The sequence below is a fragment of the Falco biarmicus genome, chromosome 3, assembly GCF_023638135.1.
Source record: "Falco biarmicus isolate bFalBia1 chromosome 3, bFalBia1.pri, whole genome shotgun sequence".
Taxonomy (NCBI): Eukaryota; Metazoa; Chordata; class Aves; order Falconiformes; family Falconidae; genus Falco; species Falco biarmicus.
In genome coordinates, this window is record NC_079290.1 from 5141941 (window position 1) to 5167848 (window position 25908).

A 25908-nucleotide genomic window follows, 5' to 3' on the forward strand; every position below is an offset into this window, starting at 1 on the left:
AAACTCATAGTAGATGCAGTCTGAACTACCATACACTCTTCTGAATCTACTTTTCACCCTCAGCTCTTCTCAGTCTCTTCATTAATAGCACTTATGAAAGCTGCTAGTATTTTTATATACTTCTCTTTTTTAATTCGCACATAAATTAAGCCCTTTGATCATATTCTTAATACTTACAGAGGAAACAGTGCATTAGGCTCGAGGCAATCTACAGATGGAAAACATTAAAGGAAGTTCTATTTTAGATACTACATATCAAGGTCAGAACAATACTATTTAAAACTAATAACACTGTATACATAATTGATTCCCATCAACAAGCTACTTCATGTGTACACTGATTTCCCTAACTTCTGTGCTCTCTGTTACTCCTGAAATCAAGTATATTTCAACGCAAAGTCACATCATTTGACTGTAGGACAGAAGAAAGTGCAAATATCCCTTTCCTTTAAAAAGTCATACCTTGATCAGAAAGAAAATCCAGCATGGTCTGGAGAAGGAAAGACAAATGCCTGACGCATAGAGCTGGATTACCCATTCTTCTGGAAGCATACACTAGTTCATGAAGCAAACGCATCTGCACTGCAGCCCATCCTCTGTGAGTTCCTATAAAGTAAGCATTGATTTAATACTTTTTAAAGCTAGAAGTCAACACAAACCAACTGGCTTTTTTTCTTTATAGACTAAGCAGCAATTTAATTACTTATAAAAATCATCCGATGGAACCAATAATTACAAAATCCAAATCTTGTACTCCAAAGAAAAATTAGGATCTTTCAGGTTTTTTAATATTTAAATATGAAACCAATTTTTGTTTTACATGCTTCGCTATCAACTAATAAATTTATCACTAGAATTCAGAAAATGCAGTTGACAATCCCCATGAAGTAATAACAAAATGATACACAAAACCATTAAAGTTTTGTATGTTCTCTGAACAATAAATTCACAAGATCTCATACAGAATTTCATTTTTATCCAAATCAAGTACTACTAAACTCACTTTAAAAATCAAGCAAAAGATATTTTCTCTAAATGCTTTCCCAGTCATTAGAAGTCAGTAAAAAGCAATAAAATTACAGGACATGAAGGATATTTTTTTATTTTTCAGTCTTTAAAAACTACGTTTCAGACTATAAATTATTTCATATTTGTGAAGTATCTATGGTAACAATAAATAGATCATCATAACACTAACTTCTGTTTCAAAAACACAGTATCCAGTACTCTTCATGAAACTTAACCTGGTTTTAGTATTAGCAAGAATAGTAATTTTTAAGTAACAGATATTCCAAGATGTGCAATACTTCAAACTTCTAAACAGCCCTTCTTCTAATATTACCCTTCAGCATTTAGCAAATCTTCCTAGAAATATTTGCTGCAACCAAACCTTGAGAGAGTTTATATTTTTTACACAACAGTCTCATAATTTTCACATGTGAAATGTCATTCTTATCAAGTGGTTCTTATCAAGTTTACAGTGATCTTTCCACATGTCTCTGAAACAGCCATTTTAGGGGTAAAATCTGACAAAGCACCTCAGCGCAACGTAAGGTAAGGTAAGGTAAAAATGAAAGTTAAAACACCAATCGTGTCATTTTCCCCACACCACACACCCCCAATTGTCACTTTTTGCAGAGCTTCTACAATCTCTTCTCCTACCACAGTCCCATCCCAGTTTTCCCCTTTTCTATCACAGGCCACAGCATATTTTTTTCAGCAGATTCCCTCTTCCTAGACTCTTTGTATCTTTCCATCTAGTCCACTTGGCATATTCTGTCTTCTCTCACATATCGTTTCTTTCACTACTGCTTAAATCTCTGCAGTTTTATTTTAAAACTAACTATCCACATGTACAGTGGGTTGTCTACATGCCTGTTTTCATCAATGGAGCTAGAAGAGCTTGGAAAATATCACCTAGTGCCTAGTCAGATGGGTTTTTCCATATTCTCCCTTGACTAAATTGACTAGATAGCTCCATTATTTCAATGGCTAAGTCACCTAGCATATACAGAAACAATTAAACTTACAACCCAACTCACAAGACAACATCAAACTGAAATTCCAACAATAGTCAATGTACTCTCACAAAACAGAGAAGAATATTCCAGCTGCTGTTCGTTCACATTTAAACCAGTTCAGAGTTTTCATACTGGTGAACGCCACCTCCTTTCCACCAGTGCATGCTCAGCCCATTGCTTGCTGCTCCTCTCATGCAGCTACAACATTTATTGAATGGTCCCCAAAAATGCTACTATACAAAACAATGCAAGTTTTTGGGCAACATGGAAAGGTTTACTCAAAAGCAGTTCCCAAGCAGCATATTAGCTGTCTCTTCCTTTAGGTGAAAAATGAAGCACAGTATATTAAAACCAAGACAGCTTTTAAAATTATTACTTTACATACAGCTTTAGATAACATTGATGAAATTTATGAAACACAGCTTAGCTAAAAGGGCGGCAAGCAGCACACAACTTGCAGAAAGTGAACATGCTAACAGCTACAAGAAGTGGCATGTGTTCTCATGGACTATTTTTCCTTTAGTTTTTAACAGATGCAATAAAATAGTAATTCAAATTATATATAGCATCTAAAAACTGTTGAAATGTCTTACCAAATGCTAGTCTTACAGAAAACATCACTGATCTAATTTTTGGGGAAATATGGCATATTTGACCCTACAGATACAGATATAATTCTATGTTTGTGTATGTGTCTACATACAAAAATATGTAAAAATTTTTTGTTCTTTCACTATAAGATCAAACAGCAACAAATACCAAAAGAAACACAGAAGCTGAAGGCACTTTAATTGAAAAAATACCCAAAAATAAAATACCACCTTGTTTGTACTGGTAAGTGTATAATCAAAATCAAAGACAATTTTGAAAAAGAACAGAAGTGAAACTCTGAAATGAAACTTAATTATTTGCTGCAAACAGAGGACTACAGTAAAACATTCAGCAGTGGCTTGCAGAAAATGTGAAATTATTTAAAGCACCACCAAGAAAAAGTGATGGTACAGTGTTAAAGAACTGCTCTATTTGCTGCAATTAGTTTCAGATAGGTAAATGATTTTAGTTTAATTTGAAATCTTTTAATTAATTATACAAAGCCAGTTGAGTGACCTACCAAGCTAATCCATACTTCCCCAGAAACACTTACCTTTGCTGAAATCTTTAGGATCCAATGACAAGCTATAGCCAGGGAGAGTTTCCAAAAGCAGTTTGTAGCAGGCCCTCCACCCAGGTTCTGGGATGCTAGGTGCAGCGCACTGCATGGCGGCTATACGCTTGAAAAAAGCAGACTTTCGGTGAAAACCAATACGTTCATACAGCTCAGAAAGAATGCTGTAACGCTGGATTTTTTCTTCTTCTGAAAGCTGATATTTAAAGGGAAAAAGAGAAAAGGATTGATTGTAATCAAAATTTTACAGCATATATCTGAGTTTAAAAAAATAAATAACAGGAGGAAAACAAAATGTAGTAGACATATCTCCAGCACTACAGAAGGCCAGTGATTTCGCACACAGCCAGTCATGACAGCTTCTACTGCCAGGAAAACTTAAGCTTGCTTCAAGTTGAACAGCTAACAAAGCAGCAGAGAGAGTGTTCTTTAGCAACTTTATTTGTCAGTAGTACTAAAAAGTAAATAGCCAAACCAGTCAGTAACAGCTAAACAGCTCCACATTTTATAGAAGATATCTAACATGATGTTCATGGGCATAATAAGAATGCAAACAAACATATACCACTTCCAAAATCAATTGATTTACCAAGTTGAACATTTTCAGCCCTTGCAAATTAAATCTATTTATTAATCTTGAAATCTCAAGCTATGAAAGCCAAGAAACTACTGTCTCCATTTTTCTATGTCTCTGATCTTGTAAACCACAAAATTTTCATTGCATGATGCTATACATATGCAGACTGCCAATTAGTGAGGAAGAATTTAGTAAAAGCCCCATTAGGCTTAAAGTAGAAACACACTTGGTAAGGAAGTACCAACCCGTGCTTCTTCAGCTTATCAATATATTGGCACAAGTCCCAGTAACCATTCTTTTCCGCTTTGATACAAATGACAATCTGGCTTTGAAATCAGCCACCTAAGAAGAAACTGCCGCAGAAACTCTGGAAGCCACCAACTATTTCAAGCCTACATCCCAAGTAACAAGCACCAGAGTTCTGAAGGTGGACCAGTGCTGACACCTCGTGTACAATATCTGGCATGCACAACCAAAAGCAATAGACATTTTAAATTACTCTAAAGCTGCTAACATGTTTTGCAAAGGCGTTTAAAATGACAAACTTCATACAAAAATAGCACTAGAGGACAGAAAACAGCGTTTCTGCAACTCATTCTTCAAAACTGAAAGTATCAATCTGTGGATTCTAAATCTTAAATCTTGAAAAGTCAAAAAGGAGATGCTAACCACGCTGGTTAACTTTTACAGAAATAATGAGATTGTAATAAATGAAGCCTCAAAACATCTTTTAATGACTTAAATCCCAACCTAATTAAAAAAACAGTCTGTTTTCAAAAGTCACTTCTAATTTTGGACGTAAGGATATGAAGAGAATTCAAAGAAGCGTAGATTTTCAGAAGGCACCATGACCTTATCTGACAGTTCAGATATTAGTACTTCAGGATATGAAGAGACAGATAGATTAGCAAATAATTTTAGAAAGTTTCAGACGATTTTTGAAGCTGAAGTTGCTACTTCCCTCAGAACTGACAACACAAGACAACGCCCAATGCAAAACCACAACCCATCCATACAAAAAAAACAATCCCTGTAACTTTAGTTGCAAAAAGGCAACTGCACCACGCTGAAAACTTTCATGAATCAATGTAGCTGGAAAGAACAGGAGGCCCAAAAAGAAAATACAGAACATTTTTAAGCCAGTTTATCAGAATACCCAAAAGCTATCATTCAGAAAGAGCATGAGGTGTCAGATTAAGGTGACCTACTCTAGCAGAAAAAAGCTGCTCCACCTTTTTCCCCTTTTTTTTTCCATTTACGTCATTTTAAAATGTTAGCACAATAAAAAAATATAGCAGCAGAGTTGAAAAGGGCATGACCCCATGATCACGTACTAAAGTTAGAAAAGCTTAAAAAAAATTCTAAAGCTATTCCTCAAATACATAATACTGTCAATGTTCACACACCTATGAAAACTAAATTTAAAGATGAGAAAAGACAGGGTCCTTTCATACCTGTCTTTTCATAGTTTCATCATACTTAGGCAGACATGAGCACTCACTAATATTTAGAACTGTCAGACAGGAAACACATTCTCAGAAAGTTTTATTTTTATCATATCTGAGTAAGTTTTTAACACTGCTACCTAACTTGTTGCTTAATGGCTGTCCACAAAGTTACTCAAATACATGCTACAGCTGCAGGAAACTTTTTTCATCACCACAAACATAGCAAAATTGCATTTTCCCTCAGCATAAATAGTTATGTGTTACCACCCAGGAATCTAAAAGAAGGGAAAAAAAAAAAAAAAAAAACCACGCAACACACACACACACACATCCTCCAAGTAATTAATTTTGGGAAGACTGCAGCAGGCATTCTGCAGGCCATTAGCGCAGCATTCACCAACATCTTTCCTGACCTTACAAATTTATAAAAGCACAAGGCCTATCAAGTGGCTGCAAAACAGCCAACACCTGAAGCACAGCATATTTTCCCTCTGGTTAATTTTCATTTAACTGTTATAACAAACCAAGTTTGCAATTGCATCTGTAAAGGCTGTAGTTCACTATCCAAGCAACTGAGCAATCTTTTTTCACAGGCTTGTTTAAAGACAGACTTTCAGGAGAGTAGCTTTTTATTTGTTCTTTAATTATTCCTTACTATATTAAAATTCAATAATCTCATTTTCTTTGTAATTAGATGTTATAATTTATTCCTCATAACTGGATGCAAAAATAAGTCTTATTACCCCTGCAGCTCTCCTATAATCAGACAACACCAATTAACATTATGTTACTAGACTGGGTAGGAGGTTGAATATATGGAAATAAACTCGTTTTCCTGTTTATCAGAGGCATACATCTTATCCTGTAAGGTTTTTTTCTGCTGTCAAAAATTAGTTGTGCTCACATTCTATCTACCTGCAAGAGAAAAACACTGTCCTACAATTTGTTTCACCAACCCATCAGAGGATGACTCTTCATCTGAGTTAGTCCAAATTATAAATATAACTATTATCTGCTTCCATGTTATATACAGTTAATCTTGAGGAGCTGTAAATGTAATTCCCAGCCAGACCCCTCTTTGGGGAAAATACATTTCCCAATACTGGAAAAATTACCTTACTCTTATTTCTCATAATAACGCTTTCTAGAAGCACTTCCACTCAAAAAGCTTTCAAAATAGTAGTTACAAACTAGATGAATGATGAATGTCATCCTTGGTTGAAACTGATAAAGGTGAAGAATGGTGAGCATCTCAGAAGTGGGTCTCAATGCCCAAATACTCAACATTGTTAAGGTGTCCGTTTGCTTGCGGGTTTTTTAAGCAGCCATATACTAAACTTCTACAGCGGCATAATGACAATAGCAGATACAACTGACATCAGGAAATGAACAAGTGATCATGAGGTATACAAGGTACAGCAAAAGATTCAGCGGAAAAGACCCAACTGAAACTATTAATAAAAAAAAAATAAAAATCAGTGCATACCAATATCACTTCAGGAAAAAAAATATCACGCTCCTTAGTATCCAGTTTAATATATCTTTTTTTCTAGAACACATCTACTGAGTACCATCATCTAGCTTGATCTCACACATTGTGCAAATGAGAGTGGCATTCAGTGATACAGAATCATCACAGAAAAGCCAAGGCTGGAAAGAACCTTGATCCTCTGGTGCAATATTTTGTGGAAAAAGGAGACTGGATGAGATAGTCTAGCACCCTGTCCAGTAGTGTCTTGAAAACCTCCAGCAATACAGACTCCACCATAGAATCATTTAGGTTGGAAAAGACGCTTTAAGATCATCAAGTCCCACTGTTCACCCAGCACTGCCAAGTCCACCACTACACCATGCCTCGAAGCACCACACCCACACGTCTTTTAATACCTCCAGGGACGGTGACTCAATCACTTCCCTGGGCAGCCTGTTCCAGAGCTTGACAACCCTTCTGGTGAAGAATTTTTTCCTAGTATTCCAATCTAAATCTCCTGTGGCACAACTTGAGGCTGTTTCCTCTCGTCTTCTTGCTTATTACTTGGGAGAAGAGGCTGACACCCACCTCGCTACAACCTTCCTTCAGGTAGTTGTAGAGAGCGAGAAGGTCCCCCTGAACCCCATTCAGCCACTTCTCCCAAGGCTTTTGCTCTAGACTCTTCACCAGCTTCACTGCCCTTCTCTGGACACACTCATGTTCCTGTAGAGGTTGTTCCAGTGAACAATTGTTCTTTCTTAAATTGCAATGCGATCTCCCCCAGTGCAATTTGTACCCATTGCCCCATGCTTTCTCAATGTGGCTTCTGGTGAAAAGAGAGCCTCTGTCCTCTTTATAGCCACCGTTTAAATATTGGAATACTGTGATGAGATCTCAAGGCTTCTCTTCTCCAGAGAGAAAAAGACCTAACTCCTTTAGTCTTTTTCCTCATAGGGCAGTTTATCCACCCCTTTGGTCATCTTCATGGCCCTCCTTTGGATCTTCTCTAGTCTGTCCATGTCTGTCTTGAACCGTGGCAATCAGAACTACACACAGGACTCCAAGTGCAGCCTGACAAGGGCTGAGTAGAGTGGGATGATCACATCGCTGTCTCTGATAACAATGCCCCTGAGGATACAGCCCAGGATCCAATTTGCCTTCATTGCTGCAGCAGCTCGCTGCTGACTCCTGTTCAGCCGGTTGTCCACCAGGACCCGCATGTCCCTTTCAGCAAGGTTGCTCCCCAGTCATACTGATACCCCAGCCTGTACAGGGCTCTTTGGTTATATCATCCCAGCTGCAGGCCTCTGCATTTGTCTTTGTTAAAGCTCAAACAGCTCTTGCTAGCCCATTCTTCCAGTCTGTCCAAGTCTCTCTGATGTGTCCACCTCACCACTCAGTTTGGTGTTATCATCAATTCCATCATCTGGATCATTTTGGAAGATGTCAAATGTTCAAGGTTTTCCAGACAGTGGGAGATCAGGCATTTATCGATTACATCTTATATAGCATGACAATGCATACTGAGGCATGCTTTACATGCACAAAGATTTATGTGCTGGGCATACATCAAGTTCAAAGGGAAAAACAAAGCAGACAAAGTGACCAGCCAGGAAGAAAAGTTGTGGGGTCTCCAGAACACCCTTCTCTGGTTCTCTAACACAGCAGGTGACAAAAATAATGATGCTTTCTCACCATGCTTTTTCACTAGATGCATTTCATCAGGACCCACTCTTACATGCTTCCATTTGGGACACTATTAGAGCTGGCTGGGGCAAGCTTTGATCAAAGCACACCTTGCACACTGACTAAGCTGCCAAGCTTTGTGCTTGTGTTTTATTAGGTAATACTTATCAGCTATTTAAATTACTTATAGACTTCCTCATTCACTAAGTCTTTTTTTTCTTCCTTTAATATAAAGTGAAATTTGCAACCCCAATGGCGTCAGGGAGGAGAACAGGGGATTCTCACAATGACAGTAATTGCTTCCATAAGAAAAACAATGTGACAGCAATATCAGAGTTTGCAGGCCACAAGAGTAACCGCACAAGAACAAGGGAAAAATACTGGCACAGCAGCTTATGTGAAAGGCTACAGAGCTGCCAGCAAAAGACAGACTAGAATTAAAGAAAAGGCCCTTAGTACTACAAGGATTACAGCAGTTAAGGTAGTCTGCAACAAAATTGATTTTTATGATAGCTTATCAATTAATTAATTTCTCATTTATGTTCGGTTAGAAAATTGACCAAAATGATTCTCTGCAAATTAAAGTATTCAACCTCCCTCATAAATCTGCTGTCCACATCTGCGCTGAATAAGCTCAATGGTGTGGACTTAAACCGCTAGTCTTACCAAGATGTAAGGAGCAAAAAAGGAAAAAAAGGTAAGAAATATGAGAGCATTTATTGATTCTTTCAACCACAGTAGTCTCTCTGTAACCACTGACACTAAGCTTGAGACACTCAAAAAGTATTAAGTCTTGTTCTGTGGTGGTACTGAGCATTTTTCTTAGTTCCAAATACTGATTTTACTCTCCGAATTCCTTTCTGATTTGGCCTAACAAAATTCACACTACACAACAAAAATTCAATTAACAACACTAGTTAGACTCTTAAGGTCACTTTGCAACAGGCCATTCCCGATTCACTCACTGTTTCATTGAACAAGATACAATTAAGGTAAAAAAAAAAAAAAAAAAAACCAAAAACCAATCATTGCCAGATCTATCCCAAGCAACAATTCTTCCCTGGTACAACATCACAATACAACAAGAATGGGATTTTTTTCTTTCACATGGGAGAATAACCAATAGAATTCATCTCAGACTAAGTCCTCCTATTTTCAGATGAACTCTGAATACCTGTTAAACCAGATTCATAGATGTGAAAATCCTCAGAAGTCAAGTCCTAGTGAGAAGGAAGGCGGTGATACAGAAGATAAAGCTGGAGTCCCCTGAATCTAAGTAACTTTCACACTTCAGTATAATCTCTCAAATGAGAAATAAAAAATAACTGGACTTTCTGCACTGACCTGACGAAGGTTGATATAAACTGCGTTCTGAAGAAACTCAGAGGCTTCCATGCTCCTTTTCTGTATTGCAAGGACTCTCACTGCCTTCACACAGGCTTCCAGTTCAATCACACCAGCATTCTTGTACTTGAAGAGGGAGAAAATTAAAATAATATTGAACTATTGCACCTGTTAGATTTGATAACTATTTCTGCTCAACACATAGATCAACTGTCACATCTTCCAAACCCAGCAATCCCTTAACGCTGGTGACTATACTGCTAAATTATAAACACATGCCCGACTGAAAATTAAGGCATCATGCAAAACAACATTTTTCAGCCTCTTCACTCACTCTTCTTATTTTGAGACACAGCACAGCTTCATCTGAGAGTTCAGACAAGGAGAAAAGTTGGAAGTTAGTACCATTTTGGATAACTTCATATATATGGTAGGTGTGGGTGGTGTGTCTGCAACAAAGAAATAAATTCTACTTTCACAGTGTAATGGGTATGTAAGCAAAAAAGGTCACTTCTACAGTAATTCACCACCACCTAAATCTGTTCTATCATGATAAAAGAATTGATTTTGCCTTTTCTACTTAGTACAAAATACACTATATAGCACAGGAAGCTGTAGCAACACAGCTTTAGTTAGACTGCATCAATTTTCTCTTTAGTTAAAACAGTATCACTGACAAGAGAATTACAAACCATTCTGAGTTTTCTAGTATCTATTTACAAAACATTTTCTGTAAATGACTTCCAGTTATTTAGCTTAAGAAAAGCAGAGACAATGTAGATGTGTATTGATTTGTTTGAGCTCAGACAGCAAACAGGCAATTTTCTAGACACACAATCTGATCAAGTTATTCCCTGAAACAATATCGTTATTGGCTCTTTGAGTTTGCCTGTCTCCTGCTGAAGTTAAGCTTTGTTCAGGTATTTATCATGTTTGAAATCCAATGAGGGAAATAAAGCTCAGAAAAAAATGCAAGAGTTACTCCACCAAAGCAGTTACATATTCCTCTCCTGCGCATTTATATGAGTAAAAACAAACCACTGGAGATGGAATCCATTTTAGAAGACATTACAAAAGTTTCTTAAGCTCAGTGGTAACACAAAAAATACACAGAAAGTGCTGATTCCTCAGCACTAGAGCTAGGAGTTACTCTGTCTGTAGGTCTTAAACACACAAAAGCTAATTATGCTTGTCTTGAACAGTTATAGACCAGTCCCAAGACTTAGCTCTTCGTCATTTGCAGGTGAAGCTGCAGTGAAGCATAGTTGCTATTTGCTAAGTGCATGATGTCTGTTATTATAATCAAAACAAATATTCTGCCCTAAGTCCAACAAAGTCCAATAATTTTATGCTTCTAAAAGAAATCATACTCTTTCTAGATGAGTAACTTACTCTTAAGGTAACAAAAAGGTTGAATGCGTACTTCAGAATAATTATTATACTGATGGTTCCAAATTTATCCAAAACTATCCCCAAAACTATCACCTTTCATTGCTCCTGATCATAAATTAACTTGTGCACAGTTTATCTCGTGTCATTTGGAGAGTCTCCTTTCAATGCAGACACGGAATGCCACATGATACTGACATAGCTTAGTCTAAAAATACTTTCAATATCAAACAAGAGAGATAACTTGAAATTAAGAAGTGGATAAAGCATAATAACTACTCTGCAATACAATTATACTTATCTTTAATGCTGATGTGGATACCGAGCCACTTGTCACAGTATGAAATATATTTTTTTTCCTCTTCCTATTACAAATGCAAACATTAAGCTACCTTACTATCTTACGGTCTGAGCTTTTACACAAAAAAAACTAAAAAAATGCCACCATTGAGCTGAAAACTGTTTTATTTTTTAAAATCCTCTTTTAAGAATTTTTGTCCTTCATATTTCCTCCATGACTCCCCAGCTCTCTGCATTTTCTAAATATTAGCCTCCCTGAACAGTCCTGTAAAATTATATCCATCATCAGCAACCTCTTCATAAACTCCTGAATTCCCCCAGAGATCATTCCAGCAGGCACAATAAACAACCATTCAGCTTATACAACTCATCTCTGGAGCTTATAATGTACCTATTAAAGGACCATAAACATACATAATAGTTAACCATCTGCAAATATCTAACACTTCTGTTTAGAATGCTTTAAAAATATAAGACAATTAATCCAAAACCTCCAGGTATAGCAGGCACAGTAAACACTTTACTCAGCACATTGCTGGTTTAGGTGTTGTATTTGACCAAAGTTCTGAGATTCCCAGACTCTAAACAAAGCACTTAGTTCAACAGTATAAATTATTCCCATTTCTTCCATTATAATATGTTTTACAAACTTTACTGCACATGCTTTAGAAGATCTTCCGAAATCAAAACCACAGCAGTTCATTATTCACAAGAATTCCACTGAAGTTTCTTAAAAATAAGTAGGATTACCTTGCCATAGTAAGAAATGGCTTCTTTATATTTATCTATGATGTCTTCAGGACTAAGGCAATTCTTGGCACGTCCTATCTCAGCGCTGGTGTCTGCATTTATACCATTTGAAGTCAGTGCACCTAGAACAGAACAGGGTAAGAAATAAGCAGAAGGAAATCTAGCAAATACTAAATATCTAAGACAAAAAATAGGATACGCTGTAGGTTTGACTAAAGCATATACAAAGAACACTCGCCCTGCCTAGAAAGAAATCATGTCCTACCAAGAAAACACTAGTTCTGTTTTACTATACTATTTTAAACAGTACAAATTAAAAATGGATTCAATCATGAACGAACAAACAGGAAATAATGTCTCACTTAGTAAAAAAAAAAAATATATGCATAGTCCTTCACACTTTTCTGAATATTTAGACTATGTATAAAATATTAGATTGCTAAAATTAGATTATGGCCACATCTGAATATGTAGGTTTAACCTTTGTATTATTCCTTGTTCTATTTAAAAATTTTATTTCTAAAGCACACCTATGAAAAAAATGTGCAATTTTTTTATAAACTCAGTATTAGAACAGTGACTTTCTCCATTTGAAACGAACACTTCTCTTCCCTATGTCTGATCACAGAAAACCAAAGGCCATCAAATCTGAGCCTTCCACGTAAAAAAAATAGTTACCTGAGGCTCAGACAAAACAGTAAGAAGTTGCTTTTCTTATATAAGAAGGAAGATTAGAGACAGAAAGAGTCTTTAGATACAAAAAGGGATAAGAATCTGAAATAAAAGACAAGGAAATCTTGGATACTGCAAAGAACATGAAAATTTTATTTCTTGAATTTAATTTTACTGCAGAATTAACAAAATAACATTGCAAACATACATGAAAGGTTTGACAAGGCTCTATACTTTTTTACTTAATCTGTAGGATTATAAAGTAATTTATTTCTCCAAGAGGTTTCTCTGCTAAGAAATTCTTTGTGTTTCAGAGCTGGACCTAACTCTTAAAAAGACAGTTAAAGACTACTGTGAAAGATACTTTCTACTCCCTTTATATATTTTAAAACACGTTATTTTACATGCTGAAGTGCTAAAGCAAATTTTTTAATATGTTAATCAACCTTAAAGAATCATATCAAGCACCTCTGCAGATTAACACTTTAGGGTTTTATTAAGTGCAAAATCTTTGTTAGTGATGATTGAAAGTGTACCATGACACTACAAGACTACATGTGACTATTCAGGTTTGTCAGTTAAAAAATATTTTTAAACCCTCACTAGTTATGAGAAGACACAGTCTTGATTAGAATTTACAGGGCCACAATAATGGATCTACATAATTTATTTTGTGCCAGTTACCCTTCAATCTCTTTGCTTCCTCAAGATTTATAGCCAACAACTGAAGCATCAGGAATCAGTACTAGTTTTGGCAAGTGGCAGTAACTAACTATACAAATGCAAAATGTATGCAAGTAATGAAAGAAAATACTTTGGAAACATGCATGAAAATAATGTACCTGGATCAATGAGAACTTCTTGTGCCCCTAAAAGGAGGAACAAAAATGATTTTTTTTCAGCCTTAAATATAGCCAACAAAATATATTTTATAACTAACATCAGGCTTGAACAAAATTATGTTTTATTAGAATCATTGCTATTTTGAAGGACTACCAATTATAATTCAAGTAGTCACCATATGTTAATCTCAGTTTGTTAAAAAAAAAATGTAAAAAAAAAAATCACATAAACTTGCAATGAATTCTGAGACACATCAAGAATTGAAGAATTTTCAGTGTATAATTTAAAGCCATATCCTTTTTCTCTCTTTTTCTTTATCCTTGTTTTAGTTACCAAGTTTCCATCACCATCTAGTTACTATATTTCAGTATCAAATCCTACAGTACTTAGATCTTCTTGTGGGAGCTCATTTAATCTACACAATACTCCAAAACAACATTTTCAAGTATTTTTATCCCCTTCCATTGTCCTTAGTTTCACTCCATCAAATTTTCTGAATAATTGAGTCATGCCAACCCAACAAGCCAGACTCTCAAAATAGTTGCCAAGAGTATTGCGAAGTTGAATTGTCAGATATATAACACCAAGGCAATAAAATAGTCAAGATCAAGGCTTTAGGACTCAAGAACAATTGCTTTATGAGCAAGACAGGACCCCCCCCTGCAGTTCATTTGCTCAGACTGCTGACTAGTGAAGTAGAAGATCAAACAGATACTCCAACACTTCACTCAGGTGTCCTAATTCTGCTTGGGGAAAGAGGAAGGTCAAGTGACAGTATTACCAACTCAGCACTTTAAACACGTAACACACAATAAAAGAACCCAAAACAGCTATTAAACTAAACATAAGGTAAGCTACACTCAGCTTATCCAACACGGCCAGGTTCCTGGCCAACAGGAATTAAGCAACTCAGAATCTTTTACACTGAAGGCTGCAGAGATTAATCCAGCCATTTAAGGGGACACAGCCTAAAGCTCTTCCCCTACAAATAGAAGGTTTTAGGAACGTGAAAAGAAAGCAGACGCCACATTTTTTTGAGTAGCCAGGCCCTGTGCTATAGCCTAAAATGCCAAATGGTGAAAAATCAGGAGATCCAAGAGAAAGATGTTTCTCTTGACTGGGTCCAGGTATACAGGCAGTACCAAGAAACCCCATCCTGTCAAGGCTGACATACAGGCACAAGAAGAGGAGCAATACCAGGCACATCAGGAAGCAATAAAAGTAGCTCTCACACCTATATGCCTCAAAAGCAGGCACGAATTGAATGTCAGATCCAAGTATGGCATTTCTTGACTTGCAGAAAATTTGGAAACCTCTTGTTTCTGGCCTTATCCTACAGAAAGATACACTAGCATTTGTTCCCCAGATTACATACTGTCCTCACAAAATTAATCAGAACAAAGCAGATTATAAACAAAGGTGCAGTTTGAAAAGATTTTAAATGAAAGGCACTGCAAAGTTAAAAAAAGGTATCGAAAAGGAACTTTCAGAAAATCTTGTAGGAAAAAGACATCACAACAATAGCTGTTAGGCTAGACAGAGTTCAGCTGTTCAGAACTCGAAACATTAAGAGATCATAACTAGAGTTAGGGAACAGCATCTAATGGACCATGAAGTAACATTTTCATCTATAAGGACTGACAAAAAAACCTGTAAATGCATTTTCTTCACACGGAAGTCCTTTGGAAAATTTTGTCATATGAACTAAAACATTTTTAAAATACAACCACACTAACAAGTTTGCTAACAGGACTTTGAATTACAAGACAACTTATATAGAGAAGCAGCAATAATTTACCCAAAATACATTTTATTCAAGTATTCCAATAGCTGTTACTTACTTATCACCTTCTTCAGTAACAAAGAGTACCCATTACAAACAAACAGATCGCAACATCTACTATTAAATATTCATTTAAAAGTGAGTAAATATGTGAAATTATACTATTAACAGCCAACATAAAATGCACTCTTAGGTCGTGGCACCCATTGCACAGATTTTAATGACTAGATATTACACAAAAAATTAGTATTGTCTCCTGAAATAAGGTAATTTTACTATTACGATTACCTGGTATTGACATACAGTTTGTAATGAAGATAATACAAAGCACCTATTTACTAGATTGTGACTTATAGACGAATAAAGGATGGGTGGTTGGTGTTTTTAGATGAAGGAATTCATTTTGATCACATTTCTCACAGGAGTACTTAACACCAGCGCTTAAACCCAGCTTCTGTTTGTTTCAGCACTTTTTAAGAACCTGAGTATATAAACAGAAACGCTGCACTTGGTTAGACCAAAGGCCTGTCTAGCTTATAATAATCAATACCTTTTTCATTCACTACCCTAGCCAGCCTCTCCTGGAAGCCAGAGAGACTTTCAGGAGCCTTAAGACTGTATGTCAACTGTTAAGTTATTTGATTAAAGGCTCATGTCCACAAACACAAGGGTGCACAGAGGAACAGCAACAATCAGCTGAACCCCAATAACCTAATCAGGGCCAACAGAGCTGTCCTGGAGTGAAATCCATCCAGATCATTTAACATGAGCAGCTCTCTGGATCACCTTACAGACAGACTGGGGGGGGGGGGGGGGGGGGGGGGGGTGTACTGTCTACAGGGATGTGGGGCTCATTATAGTGAAAGAACATCTCAGGACTGCACAAGATTTCTTATGAGATGTATAGGGGACAAACTAAAGACAAGGAAAAGGAGGGATCAAGGCAGTTTAGGGAACAAGCATGGAAAAATAGACGGATAAGGGGTACTTAGACCTACACGCACTCCAACAACTGGAATAGGGCTCTGGGTCTTAGAGGCTTGTAGGTCCCGGTGCCAGTAACTGGTGCAATCCAGCAGCCAGCTACTGGATAGACTGATTAAAACCAGCTACTGGATGGATTCACGCTAACAGGCTTTCATCCTGATCAGCCAGAGAGGGGAGCAGGACCAGGCTGTTACCGCTGTCTGTGTTCATACGAGCGCTGTGTTTTCTGTCTGTATATACACTGTGTGTGTGCGCCTGTACACCTGTTAGGAACGCATGCTCAGTCTCACGACTGGCTGGACCTGGGGACATGGAGTTGCAGCAGCCTTGACTCCTACCACACTACCAGATCTGATAACTCCTAATGCCAAGGAGTTCCACGTCATACCTATATATTGGATAAAGAACAATTCTTTTAATTTGCTTTTCCACCTACTAGTTCTATTTGATGTCCTCCAATTCTTCCACCGGAATAAACACTGAACCTCTGATCCCTATCTATCCTCTTCCACAAAGTTCACCATATTACAGAGCTTTCCTTTATTTCTCCTCAATCATCTCCTTTGCAAAACTGACGAGTCCTATGCTATTCAGTTATACTTTGTACAGAGACCATACCAAGATCATCTTCGTCGACAATCTGCAACCTCCTTCCAGTAGAAAAATGTGAGATAGGGAATATGAGCACCCTTTTGAGATGGAAAACTGAAACTGCATACAATATTCCAGATGCAGGTGAACCACATAATTAATGATATTTTCTATTTTTTCTCTCTATTACTCCCCTAATAATTTCTAAAGTACTGGCAGACCGTGTCTCAAAGAATGTCTATCATATCAATGTTAATACAATCTTCATATTAGTTATGCAATCTGAGAGTTTAGAAAAAGTATACTAAATCTTAAAAATTATGTTGGTTCATTGATATTTAGTTAACCAAATCTATTTATTGAGTGTTCACGTTAGAATAGCAGATCCCCTCTGAATAAATATATTTAACTTACTCTTAATATGCACAGCTCTGCCACATCAGATCTAGCTTATGAATACTGTCTGCATCTCCTCCAGCAAAATTCAAACTAATGCAGACACTATTAACAATCAGATGAAGAAATCCAAAGCTTTGCAACTCTCTGCAAAGCACACGTCAACATTAACACCAAAACAATAGGAGAGTCATTAATGTAAAAATCTTAAAAATAAATACAGTTCTCCCCACCCACCCCCCTCCTCCAGTTTATCCTGTCATCAGTACAATTTTACAGTTAGGAAGCAGGGAGGACATTTCCAGATGTTCAGTGGTGGCAAACAGAATTCACATTAAATCCTGTCCTTACCTGGTCTGTGCCTGTTGCCTGCCTCAGCAGAAAGAGAACCTCCTTGTGCCCTGCGAGATCCAACTTTACCTCCAGTACCACCTGGATAATGATAGATGACTGATGCTGAGCATAAACCCTCAAGAGCAGCTATAGAGTAGAGAAAAAAGCCAATGCATTAGTAGAGATACTTGCAACAAGTATCACATAGTAAAATCTATTTATACAAACATAAAATATGCCTCGAATTGGAGACCTAGTGATAGTGGTCACGGAAGAGCCAGAGATACTCAACATCCTTTTTATCTCTGTTTTCACTGGTAAGGTTTACCCTCAAACCTCCCAGGTCCCCAAGATACTACTAAGATCTGTAGGAGTACGCAATAGCCACAGTAGAGGAAGACAGATATATGAAACAATTAATTCAATTGGATGAAAACCCCCAAAACCAGGTAAGATGAATCCATGGATGCCAGGAGAGCTGGCCAACGTGAGGCCACTTATCACCTCCAACAGGTCATGCCAACTGCAGGAGGTTTCTAATGACCAGACAAAGGGAAACATCAAGCACCAGGAGTCTACAAGGCAGATCAACATCAGCTCCCTGGAAAGGCTATGAAGAACTTCTAGAAGCCATTTCCAAGCACATGAAGGACAAGGTGACTGGGAACAGCACAAAATGATTTACCAAGAATAAATCAGTCCTTGGCAACCTCACTGCCTCCTACGAAGAGATCATTAGCTCAGTGGACAAAGAAACAGCAGTAGATGTTGTTTATTTTGACTGTCACGAGACCTTTGGACATGGTCTCCCTTGGCATGCTTATAGCCAATTTGAGAAAATTTGGATAGCTGGCCTATAAAGTAGGTGGAAAATAGGCTAGACAGCCAGGCTCAAAGGATTGTGATCAGCAGTACAAAGTCCAAATGGTTGCCCGTTAACTGGTGGTATCCATTGGGGATGAATACTGGGCACAATACCCTAGTGTCTTCATTAATAGCCTAGATGATTACATAGAGCACTCCCAGAAAAATCCTGAATGATACCAAATTGGGGGGAACAGTAGGGCAGGCCTTCAATGCAGAGACATCTTGACAGGCTTGGAGATACAGGTCAACAGGAGCCTCACACGCATTTCAAGCAAGGCTCATGCATCTCATATGGGATATGCCTATGCAGCCTGGGAGCTGACTGGCTGGAAAGCAGCTTTGCAGAAAAGGAACTGGGAGTCCTGGACGAACAAGTTCACAGCAGTTAGTAGTGGGCCGTTGCAACAAAAGTGGCCAACTGCATACTGGGCTGTAACAGCCACAGTGTAGCCAGCAAGTGAAGTGATTATTCCCCTCAATTCTACACCTGAGAGACCACATTTGGAGCAACGCATTGAATCGGAGCAAGGTCTTAAAGGATTAATCAGGATGAGTTTGGTACCATGCTCTGGGCAATGCTCCGGGTATGCTGAGATATAACAGAGGTGACACGGCCTGTTATGTTCCGCTGACGGTACTAAAGTAAGAGATAGCAGGAATGTACTCTGAGCAATCTAGTAGTCATAAATAAAGATAAGGTGGGCCTTTGAAGATGAGAATGCCATGAGTCAGGAGGTTTTACAAGCTCCAGAAACAAGTTCAAGTGAGGAAGAAGAGTGAACGACCACCCAAAAGTCTCCCTGAAAGATGATTCTAGAAGACTCCGCCTCAAGCTCCACCTAAACCCCGCCTATTATGAATATGATAATTAGATGTTGAAATTACATGAGTATGTATGTAAAGATTATGTAACCTCTCACAAAAACTGTATAAATTACCTGACTTTTCACTGAAAACTTTGGAGCTAGTTTGTCCAGTGCGAACCAGCTAGCTCCCCAAGGTTGCACTAAATAAATACCTTTGCTGCTTAAAGACAAAATTCGTCTCTGAGCAGTTACTCTGTGCTGTTTTGGAATCAGCATCTACTTTTACCCTCCCTAGTACTAGAAAGACATTAACATACTGAAGCAAGTCCAGTGGAAGGCCATCAAAATTGTCAGGGGGCTGGAGCCCACGACATCAGAAGCAGAGCGAACTGGGTTTATTCAGCCTTAATGAAAAGGCTAAGAGGAGATCTTACTGCTGTCTTTAAACACCCAGTGGGAAGGTACAGAAGAGATGGAGTCAGATACTTCTCAGAGGTGCAGTGATTGGATGAGGGTCAACACAACCTCTGTTTTAATGTAGGAATAATATACGCTTTGTTGTTGGGTGTTTTCATACTACAAGCAGCAAAATGTTACAACAGTTTGCTCAAAGATTGTAGAACTTCCATCCTTAAATGCACCTAAAACTCAGCTGAACAGGTCCCTGAGCAACCTGATTTAACTGGATGTGATATGAGCAGATCAGGCTTTGGGACCTCCAGAGGTCACTTCCAATCCAAATTATGCTACGAGTCTGTAAGTATAATTTGGTAGTCCAACAGATGGGCTTTAAAATATTTTCATGCTCTGCACATCGAGAGAACTTCTCCTTTCCTGCTTGAAGAATCTTGAGCCATTTAACCTTTTGTAAGAGCAGAAGGAAAGAAGGTCAGAAGGTGTTAAGGCTTTCATAATATGTAACCCACAGAGCCATTAGGAAGCTAAATGGATTTTCATGCAGAATGAGAAAGCTAAAAGCAGACCTAGAGACAGCAATTGCCCTGAAAGTGCCTGAAATTGACAAGCAGAAATTGTGCTCAAAGATCACCTGTATATCCAGTAAATAGAAAAAAGCAGGAATGAAAAAAGAAAAGGATGAAGGAAAAGGCAGGGGTGAAAAGTGAAGCTTAGGACCTAATGTGAAAGGAAGTTAAGCCAGCTTAAGTTAAACACTTGTGGCTTTGGTAGAAGTAAAGAGAAAAATCTTTCCCTAACAGTCCATGGTAGATATTCTCAGGAAAGATTTTTTTTTAAGCATCTGCATAATCCACCAAAAAACAAAACAAATATTTTCCAAAGAATCATTAATAAGTCAGATACAGACTTACATGTTTTACTACAGTAAGCATATTTCATGCTGCAGGTTTTCTTAAACACATTTCTTTATCATGTTTATTAACAAATTTTTATTTCAACTTCATTTTTAGGCACACCTGATACTCATATTTTGGTCACCGAAATCATTCCTACTTTTCACAATACAGGAGAGTTACAGAAGATAGTTTGATTTACTTGGCTTTAGTAACTAATTATTTGATTCACTGTCACCACTTATTCCTACCTCCAAGCCACAGAAAGTCATTCACAGACCGCAGAAGTTCCACCGCCATATGATAATGCACCAAGGAATCTTGTAACATTCCAGCTTGTAAACACAGGTCACCAACATGTTTCCGCATCCGGCCTTGACAACGCTTCTTATAGTGTCTGTAAAATAAAAGGTAGAATTTACAGTTATTTACAGGAAACTCTTTATTTGAGGTAATAAACACCTAAAGTGAATTTTCTTTCCTCCTTAATAGATCAACATTTACTTTCTTTTTTCTTGAGCAACATCTAGTATGAATTGTAAGCAGCATAATATGCAAAAGTAAAAGAACCAACAATTTGAGGATATATTGAAAAAAAGCAATGTGTCATTGGTTTTGGCTACATAGCATTTATTCAGATAAAGTGACAAAGTTGAAAGACTGCACCTCAGAGCACTTTAATAGCCTTGCCACAAATTAAATACAACAGAGTTGTAGAATTGCTCAGGTTGGAAGGGACCTCAAAAGATCATCTGGTCCAAGTTTTCATGGGAAAGGCAGCCTAGATGAGATTATCTAGCACTTTGTCCTGTCACATCTCGAAAACCTCCAAAGCAAGGTTCTTCTAGTCCTCAATGGGTATTTGGCTGCCTTTCCACAGCTGACATGCTGCTTTTTTGCTTTTAGGTACAAGTACAACCAAAGCTCATTGTTAGCCCACGGTAGTCTCTTGTTCTGCCTTCTTCCTTTCCCTCAGCCGGGAATGGACTGTTCTTGTGCTTCCAGGAGACTGTTCTTGAATAACTCCCAGCACTCACAAGCTCCTCTGCCCTCCATGGATATTTTCTATGGAATCCCTCGCATCAGGGCTCTGAGCCTATAGAACTTAGCTCTTCTAAAATGCAGGGTCTTTGTCCTGCTACTGGTCTTCAGTGTGCTCAGCAGCATCTTAAACTCCACAATGCTGTCACTGTATTCAAGGCTACCATCAGCAGTTATGCTGTCAAGAAAAGTCTTCTTGGTGAGCAGTAAATCTAGCACTGCTCTGTTCCTAGTCAGCAGCTCCAGCATCTATAGCAGGAAGCAGTCCTCAATGCATTCCAGGAAACTGATGGACAACTTGCATACCACTGTGCTGCTATCCCAACAAATGTCCAAGTGACTGAAGTCACACATAAGGAGCGGGTTCTGTTGGCCTGAGGCTTCCTTAAGCAGCCAAAGTAAATTTTATCACCCTTGCCATCCTGACTGGGAGCTTGGTAACAGATACCTGACGTAAGATGTCCCCTGGTGATGATCCCTCTAGTCTTGATCCAAAGACTTTTGACAGAACTTTCATTGTCTCCATAGCTCAACTCCACACATTCAAATTTCTCTTTCACATGAAGTACAACTCTATCCCCTCTTCTTCCCCTTCCATATTTCTGAAAGTGCTCGTAGCCATCCACTGTGGTCTTCCAGTCATGTCAGTATTTCTGCCACATTTCTGTGGTTCCTATAACATCATAACTCTCAAACTGGGCATAAAGCTCCAGTTCCTCCTTTTTGTTGCCCAGACTACCTGCATTGGTAGACATGCACTCAAGGTGGCTAAACTTAGGATTCCTGCCTTTGGAGAGAGCTGGGGAGCATTCCTAACCACTCTCACAGTGCACTCATCTGTTCTGTTGCACCTGAATATGCAGGTGTCACAGTTTTGAACACTACCACCACAAGTTAGTTTAAAGCACGATTCATGAAGTCAGCCAATCTGCTAGCAGACATTCCTCTGCCTCTTGTAGGTACAGGTAAATCCTCTCTCTCCCCAAAAGGCTGTATTCATCAAAAATCTATCTGTGATCATTGAAACCAAAACCCTGGTGACAACATCAGTCACAAAGCAGGTATTGAGCTGCATGATGCATCGACTTCTGCCTACAGCCCTAGCTCTGACTGGCAAGACAGAGAACAAAATCACTTGTACACCTATCCTTTTCACTTGTGCTCCCAGGGCTCTGCAGTCCTGCTTGATCTTGCCCAGGTTTTGCTTTGTCATTGGTGCCCAAAGGGAAAAGTAGTAGGGCACAGCAGTTGGCGATTTTAACCAACTGTAGCAGTCATCTCTTTGTGACATCCCAGATCTTGGCTGCTGGCAAGCAGCAAACCTCCCTTGACGGTATACCAGGCTGGCAGATAGGTGCCTCAGTACCTCTCAACAGTCACACATTACTAGCACTTGCTGTGTCCTTTGCAGCTTTTCCTGTGTGCTGCTGGTGGGGCTTCTCCCTGTGAATTTTGCTTATGAGTTTTGTCCACTGCCAAGGCTTCGTGTCTGTTGCTGGTTGGTACATAACAGGCAGGGGACTGAAGCGATAGCCTGTTCCTATTGGTCATAAGAGACCATGGTACCTCCTGCTCCAAGGTGCTGTCAGCTGGCTATTGAAGCTCCTTGCCCAGTAGTGTCTGGAGGTCAGTGCTACAGGGCCCTAGTACTTCATGCGAAGTCTCAAATAACACTATTTCTTGTTCATCCTCCCTAATACAGCATAACCTGCTAACTTCCTCCTCCGGCTCCTCCACCCACTGCCTGAGTGATCCCACCTGAGCACAGCTGGCACTTCCACACAGGAGGCAGGGGTGCAGCCCCCCACCTGTCCAACAGCTGCTCTGGCTGGGTGGCTGCCCTCCACTCAACCCCGGCTTGCCTGGCAAACCGTCTGCCGCAGAGCGCAGCCCTTGCCTGCTCTCTACCACCAAGCGTTTGACAACCTCAAAGCACTGCCTACCAGCCCTTCTCAGTCACTGGAGACATCAAGGTGCTGGGTAGAGCAGCACAGCCACCAGCTAGCTGGGGTGACTGTCGGGGCAGCGTGCTAAGCCCGGCTACGCAAAGCAAGCAGCTGCAGAGCACACCGCGCTTCCCGCGCCAGCCGCTGGCCCCGCCCCCCCTGCGCGCTGCCCGCGCCGCTCCCCTCAGCGCGCGCCCTGCCGGCACGCCCCGCCTGCCGCGCGCCTGGCGGCCGCCGCTTCCCGCGCTGTGAGCGGGGCCAGGCGGCACCGCCCTGCTCCGCCCGCTCTCCGGTGGTGACAGCCGCCGCCTGGGCCCGCTCCGCGCACGGCCACGAGCGGCGGCTCAGGAGCTTCCTCACAAGCCTCGCACTCCTCTCGGCGCGCAGCAGCTCCTGCTGCTGCTGCTGCCAGCGTTGGCTTCCCACGGTTTGTGAAAAGTTGCTGATATTCGTGAAGAAATACGATCTTTTCAGTAATGTCATGGTCCTGAAACAGGTACATTTTTCTTTTAAAAAAGGGTTGAGCAGTGAAAGACCTATCATTTAAGGCAAGAACCGTCAAGAGTTTCTTTTGCTACTTTTTTTTTTTTAAGATATTAAAATAAATGGTGAAGATCTTTCCTTTCGCAGACAAATAGCCAAATCCAATGAAGTCCTACTGAAAATATTGAACACTTCGGTACCACTGAAAAGGCAACGTGGGCACAAATCCATGTGATAAAGGCACTATCCTTAAAATGTATTTATTTTTAGTAAGTTGCAACTGAAGAAATACAACAGATGAAAAGTAAGACCCACTACACTTTCGAAGCACTTAAGTCACAGTTCAGAACAATGCTGCTTCCCTCAGCCCATCAGCAATTCTCCTGCTCTCCGTTCTGCAAAAGTAGACCCTAGCAAGAAGGTCCTTGCTCCACCTTATAAAGTTGTTTTCTCAGAGAAAAATTAAGCATCAACATAGGTACTTTATTCATGTATCTACATTAACAGTATATCCTTCTCTTCTATGTCTTAAGCACATAAATAACAGAGGCATACAATTTCACAGTCCAAACTTAATACCAACAGAAAAAATATTTTTTCTTTGGATGGTTTAAACTAAAAAAAGTCACCTGAGAATGAAAGTCTAGTTAAAAGTATTGCTGTAGATAACTATCTTTGTTTCTTTGTTGTCTACATTAGTATCTCCAAAAAGAATCTGGTTAACAGGCGTTTCCAAAAATACAAAGAACCATCTCAGATTAAATGTCCTATTTAATACATTTGTAGCTTTTAGCTAAATTTCAATTACACTAAGTACAACAAAATGTCTTTTAAAACATTACAGATGCTGAACTCTTATACTCTAGAGCAAGACTTTTCGAATATAAGAGGAAATGCCACGATTATGGAATGAAGCAGAGTTGGGGGGGGGGGGGTGTCCAGCAAAGAACTTCCCAGAGGATCCTAGAGATTAATTGAATTAAAGTGTGGCTGAAAATCTCTTACAACAAATCTGTACAGACTGTCTTCATAAAGGCAGGGGGAGGGTAAGAATAAGCATATTCATTTATTGCCCTCAGATTTTAAGGCAGAAAGGCCAGGAGAAATAGTAATAATAAAAACAATTACATGTTACTGGTTTGTTTGCTTTTGAGGGTCTTGGTTTGGTTTTTTAACACCGAAGAGAAGCATCCCGTCCAAAGGATAACCACTGCATTCAGCCACCAAATAATGTCTTATTCCTTGTAGCAGGTTCCAAAAAAGAATAGTTCATCAAGAAGATGAAGAGAAAGTAACTGATTTATATGGATGGACAGAATTTTTTTAAAAGAAGGTAAATGGAAACATATTAAATGTCCCTATACAAACTGAACAGAAAATCAATTAGTACCAGAGTAATTGTTTACAAGAAAAGCTGGAAATTATAAAAGGAGACAAGAAACATTTTTCCTATTGCTCCTCTCCATCTAAACAGTTACAAGTAACTCCTATATAAATGCTTCCACTTTTCTGATCTATCAATTCTACTCACAATTGATGCAAAGACTACTACTTTAAATGAAGCTAAATACAACTGTTGTGCTTTATCTTTCAGATACGCAATATTTCTTACCTTTTATTTTTCAATAAGCATATACTTTACAAATCTTTTTAAGAAAAAAATTATATTTTTAAGAAAATTCAAAATGAAAACTGAAGC

The 25908-nt window shown here is 38.8% G+C and overlaps 1 protein-coding gene across 7 annotated transcripts in view; it reads right to left on the bottom strand.

The window, feature by feature from the left end:
- The window catches only part of TRAPPC9 (trafficking protein particle complex subunit 9), a 508634-nt gene that overhangs the window by 473648 nt on the left and 9078 nt on the right, over positions 1–25908 (bottom strand). For 6 of the 7 annotated variants that reach the window (XM_056330195.1, XM_056330194.1, XM_056330199.1 and 3 more), the window contains exons 3-9: positions 20991–21136; positions 17775–17903; positions 13666–13692; positions 12152–12273; positions 9713–9838; positions 3166–3382; positions 463–606 (exon numbers count right to left, since the gene is read on the bottom strand). In XM_056330195.1, coding sequence (XP_056186170.1) covers positions 463–606; positions 3166–3382; positions 9713–9838; positions 12152–12273; positions 13666–13692; positions 17775–17903; positions 20991–21136 — 911 coding nt within the window. The remainder of the gene's footprint in view (positions 1–462; positions 607–3165; positions 3383–9712; positions 9839–12151; positions 12274–13665; positions 13693–17774; positions 17904–20990; positions 21137–25908) is intronic. The other variant, XM_056330196.1, reaches the window with a different exon arrangement.